Raw genomic sequence first — 23,011 nt, 5'->3', positions numbered from 1 at the left:
TCCATACTACCAGCCAAAGCGAAAGGAAAAAACCGCTGTGGCTACTGTGACAACACAGTCCTGTAGAATTAACGGAGACACAGCACACACCAAAGCTCTGCTTCCTATTACTCAAAGGCCCTTTCCACCAGACAGACAGCATGGGGAGTATTTAAGTGACTGCCACTTCTGAAATGGGTGATAAAACAAAATACTAAAACCTGGATCTTGTCACATATAGCAGGACTGATGTCACAGAAAACAATATGGGGGAAGGTTAGGGTTGATAAAAAAACGGAACATAGATTTCTAATGATATACGATAAAAATAAATCACAGACATATGGGGGGAGGGGGATTAACAAATTTAGTATCCACCAGGTTTTCTCAAATTCTAGAAAGTAACCTCCTGTGTGAAACGTAAGATGAATGGCTAACATTTCCCAAGTGCTCCGGCGAGAGCCATCTTTCTCCCATTCATTCTTGCACAGGGACAGCTCAAGTTTAAAGTTCTCATTCAGACACAGTTGGGCTCTAACCCCTGTGGTATCTTTTCAGACCCAGAGAAACCCTACCAGCATCGTTAATGAGAGAGCAAAGCATGTACAAAGTGCATGGAAAAGCAATATACACTAGGAGCTATACACATTAGTGCAAATCATTTTCCTCTCAGAGTCAAGACAGCCAGTGCCATGCACCAGGTTTCAGGAGGAGATATGGATACAGCAGAGAATGAAGAAACTCGCTGTACTGAGCATACAAAAGCAGGCCTTGATTTTGCAAAAGCGGTAGCACAAGTAGTTTTACCGGTTCACAAATTTTAAATGTCTGCATTTGTCCAGGATCAGAGCGTCTATGTGCAGCTAATCTTTAAAGAAAGTTCCCATTTTAATATTTGGCTTAGGCGGGGAAAGAAGAAAGGATGCCAACTGTTGTCTTTTTGCTGCATCATTTTTAAAATTCAGATGGCGCTCGATTACTATACCTACCTAGAGGGAAAAACTCGCCCATTTTCTTCTTGAAAATTTTGTAGTCAATCTCCAAAAAGACACAAAAGATGATACGATCCACCTGTAAGAAACAAAATTTTTCACAGTGAAATGATTGCAACCATAAACATTGGCAATAATAGTTAATAAAAGCAAAGAAACTTTTAAGCCAACATGCTTTTATGCTCCAGGCAAGCAAGAAAACATCACAGGGATGCATGTTTTGACTTTACTGTGTATCTGTATTGTAATTTATAAAATAGCATTTGCAACTGCAGCTCACAACTGTATTCTTTGTTAACTGCCTCCTGTTTATGCAAACCACTCTTGAGCACAGTATAAATGACTTTTGGCATTCTAGATGAATACTGGGATGCAATGCTTGATGAAAGAGTCACACGGGGGGCTCTAATAAGCATACAAAAGAGTAAATGGGTAAGCAAAGAGCTCTCTTTCCAATCCTTGTCCGACAAACCTATTTGCAAAAGCATTTAGTATTGTAAAATGGCTTTAAAAGGTTTCATGCGGTTTTAATTTACATGAAACCACTTATTCTTGCTATAATACAAGCAGAATGCAGCAAAAACAAAAGCTGATTAGATGACAGGTAGCACACGGGGTAAATAAAACATTTAATATGCCATCTACTTAGCAAGGCTGAGCATATCAATGAAACCACAGCCCATAATGTATGCGCCACCCACCAATGTTTTCAAATAAATTGTTTGGGAGATCATAGTATGTGAAAAGGCTTTTCTAAAAGAGACCAAGAAAAAGCCAAACAAAATAAAAACCAAACAGAATTCCAAAGCCTTTAAGACTGAGAAACACCCACACTGGACTTCACTCTAGCCTTGTGATTTCTTTGCTTTATCTGTTTGCATAGCCCAGCACAAATTGCCTCTGCAGCCAAAACCCAGCTCCAGAAGGGAGCTGTGGAAGTTGAAAAGACCCTCCCACAGCTGAGCTGAGGGACCCACAACCCGATAATCAAGTTTTTCTCTGAAGCGCATGAGAGCTTAACCAGAAAGAGATGAAGCCCAAGCAATAGGAAATTCAGTATCTTGGCTGGCGCTATGCTGTCCTCGTGTCTCCATGGGCAAGAAGCCAATCTGTCGTAGCAGAGCTCCTCAAGAGCGCCTTTGCACATGTTAGAAAAAGCACCAGCCTCCCCCCTGCAGGGAAACCGGCGGGAGGAACGCTTTCAAAAAAATGCCTTCTTTCCCTTATCTTCAGTAGAAAATGTTGTCCTTTTGCTAGAGCTGTTCTTCGAAGCAAAGTACAAGTCTTGGCTTCAAAGATACCATTATGCTGAGCAGCTCAGGACGACATTTCAGAGCTCATTTTGGAGCAGCCTGGTAGAATACAGAAGGGAACGAGAGCAGGCAATAACCAGTTATGCTAGAAAATGCTAGTAGTTGCTAATGAGGAGATCTCTGAATCAAAGTTGACTGGAAAACCTGGAAGAGCAAACTAGATAGGAAATATGAGACTGAAGGTACAGGTTACGTGGATGTTAAGGAAGAAAGAGGCTTGTGAGCAGGAGAGAAAGCAGCAGGGCAGAGCCTGGGCGGACGCTGCTTGCCGGGGAAGCATATCGGCAGATTTGTGAGCAAGAAAACTGCCTGTTGCTGTCTGGTCATACGATGTTCACAGAAACAAGCTGTTCTGTGCATCCCTCGTGAACAAACCAGGCTAGACCTTAAAAACGTGCTGGACTGTGTCATCAGCTACTCTTCACGAGGGATATAATAAACAACCCAAATAAGCGTTCAAGCCGAAAAGCCATACCCATCTATGTACTCACAAATTTATAACGTAGAGCACCGGTGGCAAGGAGTGCCACGTTTTACCTATATGGGAGTTTCCACCTAAGTAAAGTTGTGTGTTTTCAGGAGGGAAGCTTTAGATAGTGAATGCTTAAATTACATTTTCTATGAAAATTGGTTTAGGATAGCGCTGGGGTGATGCTAGATTGTCATCTTCTATCTCTGCCTCCCGAGCGAAGCAGATATTCACACATTACAGTGATAGGCCCAATATGCGAACCAGGACAGACAAAAGAGCAAGGATGGCAACTTATAAACCAGAGGAGGGATTACATTCCCACGCAGAGAAGTTCTGAGTCATCTTGCTCTCTATATAGTCTCGTATCGTCTGCTGTAAATAATACAGACATTTCCCTCATTTTATATAGTTCAACTTCTCAAGGTGTTCCCTTTACTTTTATTTCTTCTGTGGAGTTGACAATGATAAAACTTCTGCAATCCTGAGAATTTCTACTACTTCTAATATAATTCCTTAATTTAAAGATAGGGAATCTCTCTAGGAATGGCAGACTATTTCAAAATTTCTAGCCCCTGACTGTATACATCCTATATATAAACCTGTTCAATTTCTTCTTGGTGTGAGAAAAAGTGCTCTATTTTTAAGTATGCATAAGATATTGTGATGACAGCTGAAATCCTGTGTTTATCTGATTGAATGGCATGTGTTGGCAGATAGTAAATCTGAAATTAAACCATATTCCATCATCCTGCCAGTCATTGACTATTTTATCTAACAACCCCAGCTAAAATAACTCGAAATTAGGTATGGAAAGTAACCCTTGTCCTCACTGTTCCTGTTCCAGCTACAATAAGGAAAGGTTTAATCCAAGTGACTCCAAACCTGCCTTGCCTGCTGGCTCACAAAAGCTCAGCAGGCCTTGTGGGATGCACACTTATGAAAGCCGCTCCTTATTCAAAGAGGAAATCTCTCCTCTCATGTGGCTAGGAAATGCCAATTTGATTAGACGTTTCACGCCGCCCCTTTATAAAGGGCAGGGAGTAGCCCCCAGGGACTCCCCCCTCAAGCGTGCCCGAGGAGCCCCCAGCGCCTTTTGTAGGTGCCTGGCTCCTCCACAGCCGACCAAGCACCACTCGACTGCAGCAGAAGTTTAAAGGAGCTGCAAGTTGAAGGTATTAGAGCTCATCCTTGATTGACAGCTCTTTTTTGGTGGCCAGTGTTAAAATCAACCATCCCCTGTCAGAACCTGATTAAATTCTGCTCGCTTCACAGCTATGAATAGGTGGATCAAAGAACCCCAAAATTAAGAGCGCCACAACACAGGAAGAAGGGAGTTAAATTCCATGAGTTTGTTCACTTAGTAGGCAGCTTCACAGCTCAAGGCTGCGAGTACATAGATTTTTTTTTTTTTAAAAGATATATATTTTTTTTTCTTGGGCCCTACTCTCCTTGCCAGGCTCCATTTAATTTTGAGGGGGATACTTTCCCAGTAGTTTTGTTGGCTGCACCTGATAAGGATCAGTGAACTTCTGGGGCTCTGCAGGGCTCACAGGGCTCAGGCTGTTTTGCAGTGGAATGGACCCAGAGTCGGTCGTTAATGCCAGGATTTTACCAGGATACAGCCAAATCTCATGAACTAAAAACCCGTCCGCTGGGTATAAAAGCATTGTTGGGCTTATTAGGAGCAGCATTGACCTTAATACAAAGAAGCTAGCAAAAATATTTCCTCCTGTTTTTTGTTCAGTGGGGTTTTGTTTGTTTGTTTTTTCCTCAGTGAATTTGAGAGCACTTTGCATCTAGTGAGTTTTAAGTTTATTGGTGGGTTAATGCATCTTGGGTTAGTTAGACCACTAATGGTCTAGAAGAGCTCCACGGGAGGCTGGGGCAGGCGGGTGCTTACAGACTGCACCGTCACCGCAGCGTGGAAACGATGAAAAGCTGCTGAAAGTCCCACAAACCGCCCAGCAGAGCTGGGAGCTGCACCCCTCCGTGGCAGCCGAGCTCCACTGACACACAGCCACCGCCGACCAGAGACAGCTCTGCCCACGAAGTCAAATGGAGCAAAAATATGGACACGCATTGCTTGGAGAAATGACCACAAGCCTCGCCACATCCAAAACCGCAATAAAACAAGAGTCTGCTGATGCTTTCTGGCAACTTCACACCCTTTTTTATGGATTCTTTGAGAAGGAAAAAAAGCCCGGCTTCCCAGCAAACTAGAAGTACCCACCAAGTTCCCTAAAGGACCCTTCCCTCTACTGCAGCGTGGGGGAGGACGCTGCATGTGTATGTGCACATCTGTGCGTGCAGCCACAGATATAGGAGGAGGTTACACTCTCCATCTGCACCTGTACACATTTTAGGATCAAAAATGTCTCTGTTTTTCTCTCAGCTCTTTTGCTGTGGCCTCTGGCAGGTTGTCTGATTCCTCTGACTTAATTTCCCCATCTGTTTAGGGGACAGTAATACTTAGTCCTGCACTTACGCATCACTATGAAGAGGTATTGCCAAGCACAATCCACAGGACATGCCAAATGTTGTCATACATATAGCTGTATGTACACCCAGGTGCCAAGCTGTATATACCAAGCACAGATTTGAAGCAGGAAACTGGTCAAAAGACATTCTAGACTATTTTGTCTAATGAGTGTTTCCATGTCATTGCCACCTTGTGTCCTAACAAAATAACAACTCGCAACGAAAATAAACTCAACTGCATTTCAGCACTCTCAAGTATTTCATGTGTATCCCTAGCACCAAGACGTTTACCCAGCAGGCAGTGACTGCTTTTTATTATATGTGACACAAGTTTCACCATAATTTAAATCTTACCAGAAAATACACAATAGAAAAGAATGCTAACTTGTAAAAAATGTTTCCCAATCCCAAATCAAATTAATGGTAACACAGAACAAAGAGAATGAAGCAGCTTTCTGCTCTTTGTCCATGTAAGCAAATCCCTTCTGTGAAACGCCCCTGCCTGATGCCACCAGGACCTATTGTCGTAAGGCAATGGTGAACACCAGAAGCTTGCTGTAACATTTTCAGTTTATCAAACATTTTGTAGACTTAATTCAAAACTCAGTGAAGCCAAACAGAGGCTTTTTATTGACTTCAGCATGCTTGGATTGGTGCCTATACTTCATAATGCAGAAATAACATTTGCCTCCTTAAGAATTAAAGTTCTTCGGATATTCAAATTTCATTACCCCAAATCTTCAGATATTTTCTCAAACATATCCTTAACAGTCACAGTTCAGAGCTGCCTGTACCCATTAAGACTCCTTGACTACTGTGCCCATAAGGAAGAAGCCCTGAACCTTCAACTGTGCCACAATCCCACATTTTCCCTCTGTTCAGACCGCGGCTGCTCGGGCAGCCCTGTTGGCTTTCATTGCCTGACAAGACTTCCCTTACAGAGACCAGTGGGAACAAAGCCACCTAAGTCAGGCTTCCAAGGTATGCTCTTGTGGCATCAAAATCTCAATTGTGGGAGGCAAAGAATAAGGAGGAAAAGATTTTGATGCACCGCAGAAGCAGGCTACGAGTACACTGTGCAGAATTTCTGTTTCTGTGGCAGGGACTCAGTTTGCCACATCCCTCTCTCTTGCTTATCTTCAGGGACCTCATTTTCTATCTCTCTCTTTTCAGGTTTTCTGACAGAGTTCCTCCCTGCCCAGGACCGAGCTAACGCATTGAACTGACTACATGCAGAGGTACTCTTCAAAGAGACAGACATCTGTTTCTGCCCCCTTAAAGTACTGGCAAATGATGCTCTTGATGCTCACAGTCTCCCCTTCAGCCCACCCTCTGCCCTATCTGATCTTCTGGTAATCCTATTGCAACCAACTAACAGATGGAAATACCAGCTTTGTAAAATAACACAGGCATCTGCTGCATCCCTCGCAGCAGCTGTGATCCACTTTGCCAGAGGCACTGCCTTTCCTCAGCACCATGCACATCTGGCCAGCTGTCCAGATAGCAGTCTGCCTGACCGAAAAGAAAGAGCAGAGAGGACTACATCCCACTTGGAAATGAGCTGTGGTAGAGGCTAGAAGTTTTCACACACTCTTTCCAAAGGTGAATGCTTCAGGCCCTATAAAAACTACTCATTTCATAGCACCGTAAATTAAAATTCAGCCTCCTGGTATTATTACTAATTTCACAGAAACCATTAAGGCATAGAGCCTAGCTGACTGTCTGCTCCTTTCAGCATGACATCATGGTCTATAATTGCAGACTTACTCTCAAAAAGAACTTCAGTCAAGTATTTATGGCAAATACAAAGCTTCGGCGCCGCTTCCATCCTCATAACAAGATTTAAGTGGGGCAGAGGTGTCAGACTGGTGATACGGTGAATTTGACAATCAACGAACTGTGCGATGATGTTCACAGAGCAATTCACCTAGCTTTAAGATCTTTGCACCTGGCCCAGCTTCAAACCCACTGCAGACCTGAGCCAAAACACACCCCCGTTTACTCAAACTTGCAGGCATCCCAATGAGCCGAGCTTCAGGCAAACAGGCAATCTCTAGATCATCCTTCAGTCCTGCTGGTGGAGGGAGAAAGACGTACTCTCTCAGGACAAAGCTCTTGGATTTTCATGGATTTGAGTTTTGAGATTCTTTGAATCCAAAGCAAAAATCTAAATAAAAATCCACATTACTGTAAACCTCCTGCAAGTAATGGTATTAACGGAGCGTTATGATATCACATCAAGAGCAAATACCCGTTGAGGACTAGCTGTGAGGAAGCAACTCTTACTTAAACCATCATATTACTTAGGCAGTCATTGAAAGAAAAAACTAATACAAAACACATGAATTGTAAAATGATTTATGCTTATCACAAATAGAGTGGAATGTTTTCTATGGTGGTCTTACTGAAGTTAAAAAACAGAAACAGAAAGTTATTATTAGTGCTTTAATATCCTACTTCATGGCAGAAAGCACACTTTGCTTGGAGTGAAAGATAATTAAAAGTCCAAAGGCAAATAAAAAAAAACCAAAACCACAAAACAAATAAAAACACAACAAAAAACCCACCAGAAATTTATTACAAGTTTAAAATATTAACACAAACAACATCCCAAAGGAACGGTACATATGGCTTTGCAGCAATCCCTGCCTCTAAAACAAAATGCAGTAGCAACACACTTAGCAATGAAGCTCAAGATATATTTAAAACACGGTCAGAACGCCTCTCCCCGTCTATTGTGTCTGTTCCTACAGCTCTGCTCGTATTCAACAGATGAGGGCAAATTACTCCCTGTACCACATGGCTGCCAGACACACAACTGCAGTTATCATTACAGCATAAGCCTATCTCCATATTACTGAAACACATTAAAAACCATAATACTTTCCAGTGGAGAAGCGCTTTCACCCACAGATCTCAAACACAGGTAAGCATTACAGTTTTGTAATAGTTCTGATCTCTGCCTCCAGGTGGAGATGTGATGTGCCCAAGGTCACAGCGAAGAAGAGTAGCAGAACTAGATCAGGACCCTGGGATTGTTTTCTCCTGTTCTCTCTCAAGCAAAGATGCTACAGAATAAAAAAATTCTATCAATGGTCACAAGCAAAGTTCACAAGCTTCACTGCACACCACCAGTTTTCCTCTGGCATATCCTTTCAATGTACCCATGTATTGTGAGAATCAATGACGACTCTTTTTCCCTAATACATTGGTTGTTTTTTAAAGGTTACTTATTCTCCTTGAGAGAACCCACTCTGTGCTTTCAATACCTTTTTAATACAGTGTATTATTCAAGGACAGGTAGAGCTTTCCCTTTTGGGCCTGGTGACTCTTTGTACTGAGCTGTTACTTTTTTGTATGAACAAAACACCTGCCAGACGAGCGGAGTGGCTGTCCTAAAGAAGCAATCTGGATCTAAAATAGGAAATGATCACAACATTTCCTGAGGAATTTACAAATGGTCAGCAACAAAATTGTATCTGTCCCAGTTACTTACATATTGCATGATTATATGACAAATAAGACATGATAGTCCTGTAGTGCTAATATAAACACAGACAGACTATAAAATAACCAGTAGTTAACAGTCCTCATGCGTTGTTTTTTTTGCTCAAGAAGTAAAAGTTTTTCAGTTTCCTAAAGGTGAAAAAACCTGTAAAATCAGCCTAGGATTTAAGGCGATGTCTCAGTATATTTCTTTTGATGGTCACTACAACTTGTCAGGAGAGGGGCAAGAGAGTAGTTTAAAAATGCATTTGTTTTTACCAAGATATCCATCAATCTGCACAATTCACTTTTATGCCACACAAACACGATGACATAAAGCCCATTAATCTTTTCCAGCTTAATACCTACTGTCCTTTGAAGATACATGTTTGGAATATCTGAAGGCGACCTCCATTTTTCACAGTCACCAGTCATAGGGCAGCTGACACAGCCAAGATAATCCTGTATTCAGCGAAACCGGGGAATGAATGGATTCTGATGAATGTAATTTGCTATCTCAGTGACAAATGGCAAATGTGAAGAGAGGGTATGCATGCAAATATAACTGTGTTAAATAAGGGCTTGTGAAGGATAGTACTCTGAAAATATCTGATAGGCAGTTTTACAACAACCATGCGTTTTTGAGGAGATAAATCATCAGCTTACTTAAAGTTATCATTATATCCTCATTGTGGATCTCCGCTGAATAAGATGGTATTGTGGCATACAATCAAGCAGTCCGTTGTAATCCCATACGCCAACTTTTTGCACCACATTTTACCTTACAATATATTTTTTTCAGTATCTTTTTAGTACAATTTGGACTTAAATACCCCAAAGTTCCCAATGATTATGAGCGTCCTAAACCTGTTTGGGCGTCCAACCTGTGGTAGACTAATTCCCAGAAGATGCCATGTTCCACTAACACCAAAAGCGCTTTGCTGGATCCTCTGAAGCATCACTTTGGAAAATTCTTATATTCTTGGTGTTTTTACCGGTTTTGCTGTAGCACCATGTAATATCTAGCAATACAATTTCCACTCCTTTCCAGGGCCAACAGGAGAATCAGCACTACTTGCTCAGAGTCCACTACTCAAGAAAAAAGAACATGCTTGAAAACAGAAACCCAGTCTCCTCCTTGCAATCATCTTTGTGGCTGCTGCAAGATTCTGTATATAAAGCAGCCCCAGGTTTTAAAACCACACCATTATGAGAAGTCACCAGGTCCCTCAGCAGTGGGAACCACATGTTTGTCTGTTGCCAACAGCTCTGTCTCCTGAGCCCTTCCCTGTGGCAGAGGTGGGCATCCCCTCCTGCCGCAGGAACAGGAGCGCGCCGGCGTCTCGTGGCTGGGACAGAAATGTTTGTTTCTGGCTGCGCTGCTGAGAAGCCCTGAGCAGGCTCCTGAGGATGCACAATAAATGTTTGAGCTGCAGAAAAAGAGCAGGAGAAAGAGTTCCTAGAAGGAGCAGGTGATGGCTTAAATAACTTTTTAAGGGTGCTGTTACAGGCAGGGTAAATTTGCAGTCATGATAAACTCGGCAACAATTTTCTCACTGAGGTCGAGCAAAGGTTTTACCTCACCTTAGGGGCTGGGGTACTTTACAACTGTTGACTGCTGTCACTTGGGTTTATCATGTTATTTTCTAAATTACTGACAGAGGAAAAAATTCTGGCTTGATCTTAACAAAGTTGGTTTGAAATTCAACTTATTTAAGTATTTCCATCAAAAGAGGCCAGATGACCCCCACATACAAAATGATACACACACCTAGAACCTGGAAGGTTTCACCTTAGACAGCTTTGCAAAATACACGATTTGATGTAGAAGTCCATCAAACCTAAAGCAATTGAGAGCAGTCCCTGAAGGAAGCTCACACTGAGTATTTCCCTTCTTTGCTCTTGCTCCTTTAATCATTCTCACCTTCATCCTACATTAACATTCACATTAGTTACTCTTTATCCGAAAGCCATTGACTTCAAAGGGGCTTGGGGATCAGTGCAGCTAAGCGTTTCCCACCCTGGTGCAAAGACAACAGCAGCACTTTGGACACCAAGTTTGTCTGACTACAGCTAGGTTTCCAAAAATTCAACAAATGTCATAAAAACCTGCACTTTCAGGGATGAAGAGTGCTCACTTAACCTGTATTAGCAGCACTACCACCGCAATCGTCTGCGATGTATCGCAAGTTCTCCTCCCAGCACCCCCATATGTTCTCTATTCTTTATTCAAGGGAGAACATAGGTAAAGATAACACTGGTGTGGAAAGTTAATAATTACTCCCCCTTGAGGGGATTAAAACTCCTGTAGTGGAAGCAAAGTGAAGGGGTAACATACCTGATATAAATATATATATATATACACATCTACACACACACCTGCTATATATGTATGTTATAAAGGAACAATATACGCACAGTGTGTGCAAAACTCCTATTCAAAAAGTTTGTTGTAGATAAAAAAGAGCCCTTCTAAAAAAAAAAAGCGCTTTCCCAAGAATATAGGCCATATCACATAACTTGAAACAGCTCTGAAACCATTGCTCTTACTAAAACCTGGACTGAATCTCATTTATGTAAATATTACCTTATCTCTCTCCTTGAAGAAAATGTTTTACGATTAAGTTATCTGTCATTTATAGATCGAATTAAACTCATTAATGCAAGCTATTAAAGACCATTTTCAAAGAACAAAGGCTGATTTTCTCAAATACTGTATGTGTCTCATTCTATTGCTAGAGATAATCTTTCTGCCACCAGAAAAAGACAGAATCAGGCAGAAGAGAAAGCTATTAAATCTCCAGTACTGCTAGAAAAACCACTTCCATTCTCAGGATGCTCACTCCAGTGTCTCTTCCAAAAAGGAGATCAACTCAGGATCATTTGCTTACTGCACATCAGAGAGATGCCAGGTAAAGTATATGTTATTTAAAAAAAAAAAAAAAAAATCTATTTATCTCCTTCCTACACAAAAGTTCTTTTTTCTTTTTGTAGAAAGTCACTTCTTACAATTACACCCTATTCATGCCCGACACACTTAGGTAGGTACGACAAAATAATGTGTGTATTTGTTAAATAAGAATGACTATAGAGCAATGAGTTCTTTTCAGAAGATTTTGCAATGGTTGATTCCCAGCATCCTGAAAGAAACCAAGTCAGGAGCCTGTGTGATCTAAATGCAACCTCTGCGTGTTTCTTGCTACTCAGAAGGGAGATCAGGAGGAACAACGAGCAGTGAGACAAGAAAATTTGATGTAAAATACTTATTCCCCAAGAACTCAAGGACTTGAGCTGACGGCTAGGTCAACTCAGGTAATGGCTGCACTTCAGAGCCTGCTTTTGGAGTATTTGCACCTGTGAGAGTCTGGGACCAGTAAGGAAGATCTATGCTTGAGACCAAACGTGATTATAGATTTGGCATGTGAACTCGGTCTGCGATTTAGCAAAAATGTCCTCATGTGAAAGGTCATTAAGCCAGCCTGATACAATTGACGAATGTCTTCCACAGAGGATATTGCAACCTTAATATAGGTTGTTTAGAAAAAAAAAAATCCCCTGGGATATAAATGTCAACTGCATGCCAACATTTTTCACAAGGATTGGGAAGGGAAAAGAGAGATTAATCTCTCAGGGATCACTTTAAAATTAATTTTAATAGATGGTAATAGGCTGACAGTTCTCTGAAAATAGCCAGCAGATGTTCCAGTGCTTTACCAAGTCCCAGTGACTAACCTTGGGTACACCAATTCCACAAAATCCATCTTCTGGACAGAGCTCCGTTTCCGCAGCTGGAATGCTAATGATGGCTCTTAGTGGTTTCTGACTTCTACCAGTGTGTTTATTTCTGTGACAGATCACGGCATACAAGCCACAGAGATGAGTAAGTGCAGATTTATGTTTTATTAGAAAGGACAAGAAGATACCTTATTTATGGTACGTTGCTATCTACAGATAACCTTCACTCTATCTATCTGCTCATCATAAGATAAAAAGCATCTGAATTACTAAGATGCTCGTCAAATACAATTGAGAACATTAGCACAATTTATATGAGCTGCTCAAATGCACTGATGCATATAAAGTCTCCAAAACCATTTATTGTCAAAACGTCAATGCTAAATGCACAAAAATGTAACTTACTTTATGCCATTAATTAACTAATGTTTGCACAGCACTTTGAAAACGTAAAAGCACTTTGAACACTGAGAGCTAAGCAGTATTATTTTTACTCGTGTGGACTCACTGTATGAATCATACATAATAATCACCTCTTGTGGAAAGTATTTTTGGTCCACAGCCAAAACCTAACCTAAGATTTGGCACTTCTGTTCAGTAAAGCATCTGTAAAAGGTCCTGTTCGGGTTTCAGCTGGAAATTTTCTGCAACACATTCATTACTGAGCTCTTCACAACATATACCAGGTATAAGGTCCCTTTACAGCTTTGTAATTAACGTTGTATATCGAGACAGCAAACATTTTATTGTATTCTCCTCATTTGCCCAAAACATTTCAGAATAGTGGCTCACTAGTGTTACCTGTGACTTAACTCCTCCTCTTTGATCTGTACAAGATGCAAGAGGCTTAATGGATATAACACAGGATTGGGATTCCCTTTCACCTTTGTGAGAGCTGTAGCTCTCAAATTATTTGGTGATCTCCTGGTGAAAAGCGTTACATACGAACTGGACGGTATCATCATTATCTCTCCCCACTCTGTGACTTCCTCCCCTTAGATCACCCTCTGTTTGGGCTTTTTTTCCTCTCTTACCCTTTGTGACTGAAGAGATGCCATGACCATGAGTTTTCCTTCCCAAGTGAGAGTGCAGAGAGCTTTCACAAGGTCCTCTTTTATACCTACAAGCACATCTGTTGCATCAGCCTTGAAAAAAATATGCTTGGCTACCCCGTCTTTGATAAAATTGCTTCTCTGCGATCACGTTCATGGGGGAAATCTAAGAAGCCTAAAAAAACCAGAAACCAACAAAACTTCACCATTCTCCTGTTCTGATTAGTTAACAAGAACAGTGATGACTTACAGCTGGCCTGAGTACCACCTGCACTCAGGTCGGCCCTGTGTTTCCAGAGGTTTTGGCTTCCTGGCTGACCTGGTGGTGCTATGCTCCATCATTGTTATAACTCTCAAATCAGGAGATATTCTATGCATGCCTTGTATTTGTTTAAACACATGTCTATCCATAATATAAATTAGTCTGCGTGGGATTAACCTAGCCAAGAATTTCTCTTCTACAAATCTGTCCGGATGTTCAGATTTAAAGAGTTTTAAAGAACCTTGTCTGTAACACACCCCACCCATCTCCTATTAACAGCTACCCTACTATACCCCTGATAGCTGATAAGTATATCTATTCAGCATCGTTTTTTATTCTTGAACTAATGGAGAAAGAAAAACAAGAGTGGGAAACATCTGATGCGGTTAACATTGGACATAAAGCTTGGACATATTTTCTCCACTTTAAACAGAGAAACTAATCTAGTGTTTTTAAAAAGAAAGAAAAGATATTTGAACCGACTGACTTTGAACAGATGAAACATTTTACAGTGTTTAGAGTGTAAGTTTACAAACCACTCCGGGGCAGCTCCACTGCATATCTTATCCATAAGGTAAACACAACAAGATCACATACTGGCTCCCAGCATCGTGCGGCCTTGCGGGACTAGCACTCAATTCGGCACAGCTGCCAAGCTGGGCTCCGGAGGGGCCCCGCGCTCGAAAGCGAGGGGTGCACGAAGCCTGTTGAGAGGGAGCTGAACTGCTGGAAACACTGCTCAGCACCTGCTCTTATTCTGCCTGGCCCCGTGGTGAGCAGTATTTCCTGCTCACAAACCAACATCTTTATCTCATTTTAGCTAGACGGAGAAAGGGAAAATGCAGGGAGGGCAGAGAAGAGTTGGCTGCTGTGAATGGAGCCGGCTGGCCCTGGTGTAAGTCAGTGTAGCTGCCGGGGGGCTACAGCAATTTACAACAGCAAAGTCTCTCATCTGGCACCTCGCTTTCATGCAGTTGCTCTCCAGGTTCAGTAATTCTTGGTGTTAAAAATTTGCATGGTACAGTCAGGATTCCAGATATAGACATTATTCAACAATAATAAGCTACAGACTTACGTAATACTCTCCACTGCCTTTTATTCTGCTGTAGGTGGAGGGGGAACAAAAGAAAGAATAAAAGCACATCTCATGCAAATGTTGTAAATAAACCACTTCAACTCAACCAACCAGCCCCCCTAACAGACATGAGTCTACCTGGCACCTCTTTTCAGTAACTCCTACCGATTCCCAGCTCTCTGCAACTTCAAGCGCCAAGAGGACGGCCAGTCCTTCACATCATAGTTGGGGTAATTTGTGGCACTTTTCCCCGTTACACAGCCAGAACCTGACTGTAATGCCTACAGAGATGAGCAGCTCTATTCAGATTTGTTACTACTGACTTTGCCTGCAAGTACTCACTGAGCATCTGCAGAGCTGATCTCAAAGATGACTCCAACTGATTTAGCTTCTGACTCCAATGATCAGTAGTCCCATATTAAAATCCACACAGTATCTCCCTGTATTTGCATTATTCATGATTACCAAACCCAAATTATTACTTGCTATGGATCACGTAACACCCACCCAAAGCTCCGCGTCCTTGTATCTGGTAACTCGCCAACGAATTTCGCTTCTGTAAGTCTAATGTGCTGAGTGACAACTTGAACATGTCTAAATCTCTGAAAAGCCAAATCAATTTTCTCATGTATTTTCTGTTATAAAAATATCTGCTCCAGGGCTGTGACTTTTATGCGAAGTTTGAAAGCAGAATGACTGTATACAGTTAAATTACAACCCTCTAAAACGTGGATTTATAATACATATAACGGAAGTCCTATAACAATAACATTTCAACTGTGACATTTCTACAAATGCCAGTTTTCAAGGGATGTTATATGATATATATGGTTTGAACCACCTCTTGATCCACGGCAAGATGATGCTTTGTTAGGGGAGGAAGACTTTCATTATTTTCCAATTACTGTACAGAATGAAGATGGCATCTTCCTCCTTAGAAGGCAACTCTGCCTACTAATAAGAGATCCCGTTGGAGTGATAGATGATTGAGCTTCTGTGGAGTAACACAGCTTTCTGTTAGTACATGCCTCATTCTGTCTACAGACCTGAAAACATACTGTTGCTGTAAACACCATATTTACATCCTTAGCCATCCAAAATCATGATAACAGCTTAAAAATCACGGCATTTCACAAACTAGTAATTGTGGGTATCTCTTCTGTCTTGTCATTTCCGAGCTTTTAGGAATTCGGGTCATGTTTTCACCTGTGTTTTCCAACTACAAAGACTAAAAACATATTAAAAGCACACTCATTCAATTGCTTAAAAAAATCTGCGTCTTGTAGTCAAAGCTCAGGCTTTGAGAAAAACATCAAATATGACAAGAGCTGGCAACAATGTAGACCGTGCTATCCATTCTTAAGTACAGGAAAACGAGACAACCACCAAAGCAGAGGCATATGACCTAGCTGAAACTCCCTGATATGATTTGCAAGGTTGCTCTGGCTCCAACCTGTTCGTACTGAGCTCACTTGGTCTCCTTTGATTATGAGGGGACTTGGGTCAGGCTTTCCATGATGGATCTTGAAGACTTCTGCCTCTGTGGAAGAGAACAATCCCTCCTGCTATTATCTGTATACAAGCGTCTCCGCATGGATATTTTCGCTTTACTGCGCCGAAAAGGGAGGCGGCATTTTTTTTGTAGAGCAGGTCGTTTTCTCCTGAAACATCCAAGAAGGGGCTCAGAGGATTTGAAGCAGCAGCAGAAGGAACAGCTCTGGGAATGAGCTTTTTTCTGCTGCGTTTTTTCTTACTATATGCCCCAGGACGTACTGCCACTTGGATCTGTATTTCTAGGCTTCGTTTCTCTGCAGAGCTCTTCCCCTGGAGCTTGTAACGCGGCACTAGGGAGTAACACCAATGATATGGAGGACCTGCTGCAGCAATGCTGCCTGGCACAGAGCGAGCAACATAGCAGCAATCGGCTGTAGCTCACACTCAAAAAACTACCACTATTCTAACCCTTCCTTTGCTGAGAAGAAAGCGGCAAGAAAACTCCAAAATAGTCTTGACAGGATCCTGCCTTTGGCCTTGGAAGCCTTCTGTGGGACTTTCCGTATGAGGTTTCAACCTGCCCTATGAAGTTTACCTGGGAAGTTAATGACTTCAATACTACTGCCTGTTGCAAGCTCCTGTGAGTGCGTGTTGCTTGATTTGAGAGTCCATGATTCGAGGTGGTGAGTGGGGAAGTGCTGCAGACAGGATTCCTTCAGTGAATATCAGTACAACTTGAAAAGAAAAGGCTCGCTTTACAGTAAACAGTACAGCCACGGACAGGTTTTAAAGCCTGCTACTAAACATGTTCTGGCAACAGAAAGTAGCTATTAAAAATATTTTCAATCAGAGGAACTGAAACGTGCTCTCTGTTGAAATGAGACAAGTATACAAATCACTGTTTTTAGGAGTTTTTATGGTTTTTTACCCCATCATAACATTCAGAACCATCTACTTCCCTTTTATTCATGTTGTGTTTATTTAAAAGGTTCAATCTGCCTTAATTCAGAGCAATTTTGATTGCAAAATTGGTTTTTTATCATTCTTTTATGTGCTATTCTTTTTCTTTTTTTTTTTTTTTTTTTTCTTCTCTCCTGTGAAGCCAGGCTACAGCAGCTCATCAAAAGGAAGCAAGGCGGCCTGAATTTTATCTTACTGTTATTGTGATATAGCTGCAGTGGGCAATCTGATCTCATCAAGAAACAATTGCAGTAAAGATATCTAAGTGGATGTCACAGCTCTGCTGAAAGATAATAAAGTGAAATGAACCAAAAAAACAATCTTTCCAATACAAATCACATAGTTAAGTTGTAGTGATTTGCAAGCAGAATATAAGTGCGGGAGGAGGGAGATATAGTCAGAAATGCCCGACTAACACTTTAAAATGATTTTTAACACATTTGGTGAGTGCATAATTAAGGGATTTACAACATTAAAACCTGGAGCTGTTGTGCAGTGCTACACTAAATGAGACAATCAGTAACAAGGGAAAGGGTGAATTACACCACCCTCCACTGCAGTTTGAACTACTGTCTCCTAAGATAAACACTATTGATTGCTTTTAAGCCTCCTCTCTATTAGAAAGAGACTTCTAATTTTGGGAAATCAATAATAAAAGATAGCAGAAAAACCCAGATTCTCTCCACATAAGCCTGCAAACAGGAAAGGGCAGAACCTCACATTAAACTGGAAGATCATGCCTGATTTGCAGGGTGGAGGATTTGCCCCTTGGGCCACGTTCTTCTTCAGCGCTGAATCTGCATCAGCATCCACAAACTATTGTTTTAATTTCCTGACAGAACAAAAATGTCTTGCCACACGTGTTTTAACGTTATTTTTTTTTCTGTTTTTAATGTCAACTCTGCCTTCAGTGCCTGAAAATTAACTCCTTAAGTAGTTTAACAAATATCTTTTCTTTTCCAAAGCAAAGACTTTTGTTAGAGACCAAAATAGCATCAGCTTTCAAGCTGTGGGGTCCTTTCTCCTTCTTTTGTCTATATAACAGCAAAGGAATGGCATGGTGTTATTGAATTACCAATGCTGATGTGTTGGGAGGCTGTTTGGGTCTCTGCTTTCTGGTGGGAGGGCTGTTTTTCAAGGCACATACTATATCAGCCCAACAGACAATGCCAAATCTTTAAGAACAGATATACACAGAACACTTCGTAAACCACATTTGGGCAGACATTGTGTATTATATACCATGCAAGATGCCCAACGCGCCTTCCAAGAAAAACACCAACACCGACTGAACACAGGCCAAGGATTTTCTCATTAGCATGAACAGAGGTTAGGCAGGCACACAGCGTTTCCCCCTTCTGTTTTCCATTTACAGAGGCAACCACTCCTAGGCATATTATACCTAATACACAGCTGGATCTTCTACAAAGAAATAGTTGTGGGTTTTGCCTGACTTTTGCTGCTAAACTCCTGTCTGCTTGGAATTCACACGGTTTCCTCTGAAACTGGTGAGGTTTACCATAATATGACACTGCTTTTCTTACAGTCTAACAGGGAACGGTCATCCCAGGCTGATATTAAAACAGCAATTTCGCTGGTGACTCTGTTGTTAAAGCAATTACCTGTGGCCATTATCTAAATGCATCACTTAGTCTTTGATGGCAAATTGTTTAAATAAATAAGAGGGAACAAAAATAGCTAGCAAATACCAGGAGATAATTGTGTGGTTAACCCTATAAATGACAGCGTTACGAAAACAGCAGAGGAATTTTTAATAAAGTAATCACAAACAGATTAATGGCTTGGAAAGCAACAGGGGATTTTCTTTTCCACAGAAATGGGATTTTCAGCAGACCCAAACCAGTTCTCGTCTAAATAGAAATGTGCTTATCTATATCCATCTCCCCTGATCACCTCACTTCTCACCATAAAGGGAAATCAATATGAGGACTTGTTATTCAGAAGAGTCTCAAGAGTCAGGCACTGTGATTGCACCTCTAATCCTGCAGGAATCTATTTCCAACAACTACATGACATCAAATGCAACAGGCACGTTGTTTACAGCTGCTTTGCAAAGCCTACAATATAGGGAAGCAAATAAAACCAGATATGGGGTATCCAAGCTGACCTCCTACCTCTGGGTCTGACTCTTAGTACCAAGAGCAGTTGCACTAAAATAATCCTTTTGATTGCATGCGTTTCTAGGATTGAGACCTAGATTAGAGAAAATAGTTCGATTCTCTGCACAGTGCCTATGTATGGATTTCTCTTGCACGCATTTGGCTGACCAATTAGGAAACCAAGGGCAGCGTAAGGGTTAAACATCGATCTCCGGGTTCCCTTGGCATGCTACGGAGCTGCTGCTAATAACACTGGTGGCAGTTTCCTGAGCTGTAACTCACAGTGTGATGAGAACAACTTCTGATCTGATGAAAATTCCTCCCTCACTGCAGAAAAACACCCTATCGTTTAAAAGTTTTGAATGTGCTAACAGCTAATTTATTAAAGGAACTCCCGCAGTGTCCATGTTTACAGGGCTCAGGCTGCATACAAAGGAAAGGCCTATTTGATGCACATAAGGGGAGCAGAATTGAGCTGTATTTTTGGAAAGGCAGCACAGTGTGCCAGAAGAAGGGCTGGACCGATGAAAGGAACAGCTATGATGTTGTGCTGAGACTTCTTTCAGCCTTGACTAAAAGGAGCACAATTATGGATCGGAAAAGAAGAACAAATAAGAATAAGTTGTATTTTACAAATGTTGCAAGAAAGTGAAGTGAGTTCAGGCCAGATTAGAAGTACTGAGAAATACAAAACTTTCCTAGATGCTCAGACATGGGACTGAAGGAAAGTGCACATGAGGGCAGCCAGACATTTTAACTGATTTCTTGTTGTAGAGCATCTTCTGTTTCTAGGAAGGTTTATACTTTTCCCTATAAAACCCAAGCTAAAATTTCTCAGCCCAAAACCTAGTCTCTGCACCCAAACCAGAGGCGTAAAAGGGAAGGGGGGGAAGGGAGGCTGCATTTTCCAAAGACTTTGCTTTTAACCAAGAAAATAAGATACCATCCACAAATTTTAAATGAGACAAATCCCCCTATCTTCTGCACAAAACCTACTGTAACAGACATTTTCAGCCATCTCCAATAACAATCATATTCCAGATGTTTCTGACAAGCGGTTATACTGCCAAAACCTAAAAATGGAAGAAGTCCAAGAAAGAATTAGGTGTCCTCTACATCTAACAACATTACCTCATTACCTGCAAGTAAATATTAGGCATAGCCTGAGTTTAGAAAATAAGGCTAAGTGCAAGGAGCACCTGGTTAACAAGCTAATGGGCTAAATAATTCTGTATAATTTTCAGACACTAACACTTATGTGTTAGATTTCCTCCTCCCAGCTGTGTCGCTTTACTGAGAAGTGTTCATAAAATAATCCTAACAACTTTGCAGTATTCATTTAAATTAAATATATACACTTCAGCTTTCACTAAAATACCATTGTTAGAAGCCAACCACTTGATGTGTTGTCAAGTGACACTCTAATGAGTATGATTTTTTAATGGGCTTTAAGTAGCTGAGGGGGAAGAAGTAAAACCATGGATCCAACACCATGCTGCAGGTACGCGTGTCTGTTTGAGGTATTGCAGTGTCCCTCAGCCTCCGATGCATGCTGTACGAAAAGACGTGTTTCTATAATGAGTATGCATAGATAAACATATTGATATTACCTTTTCCTTATTTCATTCAGCCTTTTTTTAAAGTATCAACTTAAAATATATTCAACAATATTTTTGGCTCTGTGAATAAATTTACATATTAAGTAGCAGTAATTATAAGAAGCAATGTTCTGCTCCTTGCTATGCACAGTCCATAGGATCCACATACGTCTAGATTAACAACTTCCTCGCCTTGGTGGGGGCCCAAAACAACTGGCATGTGGTGTTTCCAGCACAGCACAGTCATACATACGATGGGCTGGCCTCTGTACAATTTCTTCCCCATTCAACTTTACCTTTTTCCTATCCATTACTATTTTAGCCCCTCCAAAGTCTTCTTGAAAGAAGAAACAATGTTGCTAAATCCTGTAGCTTTTACTATGTTTAATCCTTTCTAACTTACAACAAAGCTGTTCACAGCACAGCTCCATCCACTGAAGCCTTGTTAACTCCCCACTCGCTCAAGCTGTGATCCTACCACTGTCTCGTGGTCCCCCACCTTTTGAAGCAGTCAGGTCGCAGTGCATTAGCTAGTTTTATCATCTGAAGTACTTTTCATATCTCAATTTACCTCAAAAAGCTTAACAGTCATCTTCCATCTGTGATTTTCCTACAAATGGGATATTCCTGTGCCTCTGCCCCAGCCTGTTCCTGCGTGTGGCTGGCTAGTTCCACCTCACTTGCCCTATAAACGGATTTATATCCAAGTTCTCCACCAAGGACTCATTAATCTCCCGAAGCTGGTCAGCAGCCTTTTTAGTGCTTTTGCTCCCTGCACCAGAAAGGTGCCTGAACAACGTTGTCTGCCACCATTCTTCACGGGGAGGCACAGTGGGAGAGTTTTTAAGATGACCTTAATGTCTTGCTTTGGATGTCCTGCTTGCTAAGCTTCATTAGTGCTTGGCGTGATCAACCACGGGCAGATGTGGCTCCGCGTCGCTATGAGGAAAGCCGAGTGGTAATGCTCCACAGTGGGGATGTTGGAAAAAAAAAAAATCAGGTACAAGAAAAAGGGACAAGAAAAAGCTAGTCTGGGGGAATGCACAGAGAGCCCACAGAAGAGGATTAAACCTCGGGGTTTAATTGGTAGGAGACCAGTACGCTCTTTACAGTAGTGCCCGGGCTGTGAAGTAACTTGAGGGGTTATTTTGATGCCAGTGGCTGCTCAGCCTATGGATCAGTGTGCTTTTGCAGCTATGGATGCATATCTCTCTCTCACCTTGTCTGCACCTCGTTCACTGTGATGTTGGCTGGTAGTGCTATTGGGCTCATCATCTCCTTTAGTCATCACATTACTGTCTCTGTTAAAAAGCATCCCATATCACCCTGTTGAGGTCTCTTAGATTGCTCAAAATATTTTGTTTATAAACAAGTCTGTGACATTTGACATGAAGTCATCCATAATTATAAGGTACTGAAAACGCATTAAAAATAACCCAACATATTTTTTGTGTATATACTCTTGCAAGGGTGATAATACGCATGAACTAGGCTGAGAGGCCAAAAATATTTTAATATCCATTTGCAAGGGGTCAGAAAACTTCCCTTCTGAAGGTCAGGTATTAAATTAAATTAAGACAAATTCCTTATTTATGGATAACAGTCCCATAAAAGTCACCACAAGGCCAGAGGAAGAGGGGAAAAAGTATTTTATACATTGGCCTTCTAGAGCATAACAAGGGAAAAAGTCTTGATGCCAGAAAGGACAATTTCATTGCAGAGGTAACCATCCTGTTGAAACACACACGTCTAAGCGTGCGATCCGGTCTGAGGTCTCTCCGGAGCACAGCAGGAGCGTCAGCATATGTTGAAAAGACTCACACGCTGTGATTCACATAGGGGATATGAAAGTGCCCCAGCCCTAAAAGCACACGCCAGGAGCGAGGGGGCCCAAAGGCAGCTGTGGTGTTTCTGAGCTGCGCGTCTGGTTGCGGGAGTGAGCAGCACCTTCAGGGGCTACGGGAAGCTGGGGAGGTTTTCAAAGAGCACTACAGA

At 41.6% G+C, this 23,011-nt stretch overlaps 1 protein-coding gene across 3 annotated transcripts in view; it reads right to left on the bottom strand.

The window, feature by feature from the left end:
* The window catches only part of MACROD2 (mono-ADP ribosylhydrolase 2), an 893,688-nt gene that overhangs the window by 90,122 nt on the left and 780,555 nt on the right, over positions 1 to 23,011 (bottom strand). For all 3 annotated transcript variants that reach the window (XM_087774714.1, XM_087774715.1, XM_087774713.1), the window contains exon 9: positions 969 to 1,050. In XM_087774714.1, the coding sequence (XP_087630840.1) occupies positions 969 to 1,050 (82 nt within the window). The remainder of the gene's footprint in view (positions 1 to 968; positions 1,051 to 23,011) is intronic.

The sequence above is a fragment of the Nipponia nippon genome, unplaced genomic scaffold, assembly GCF_047370975.1.
Source record: "Nipponia nippon isolate SJK-2023a ecotype South Korea unplaced genomic scaffold, ASM4737097v1 scaffold_4, whole genome shotgun sequence".
In the NCBI taxonomy this organism is placed as follows: domain Eukaryota; kingdom Metazoa; phylum Chordata; class Aves; order Pelecaniformes; family Threskiornithidae; genus Nipponia; species Nipponia nippon.
Note: the sequence above shows the minus strand (reverse complement) of the source record. Positions and strands in the feature narration are given on the sequence as shown.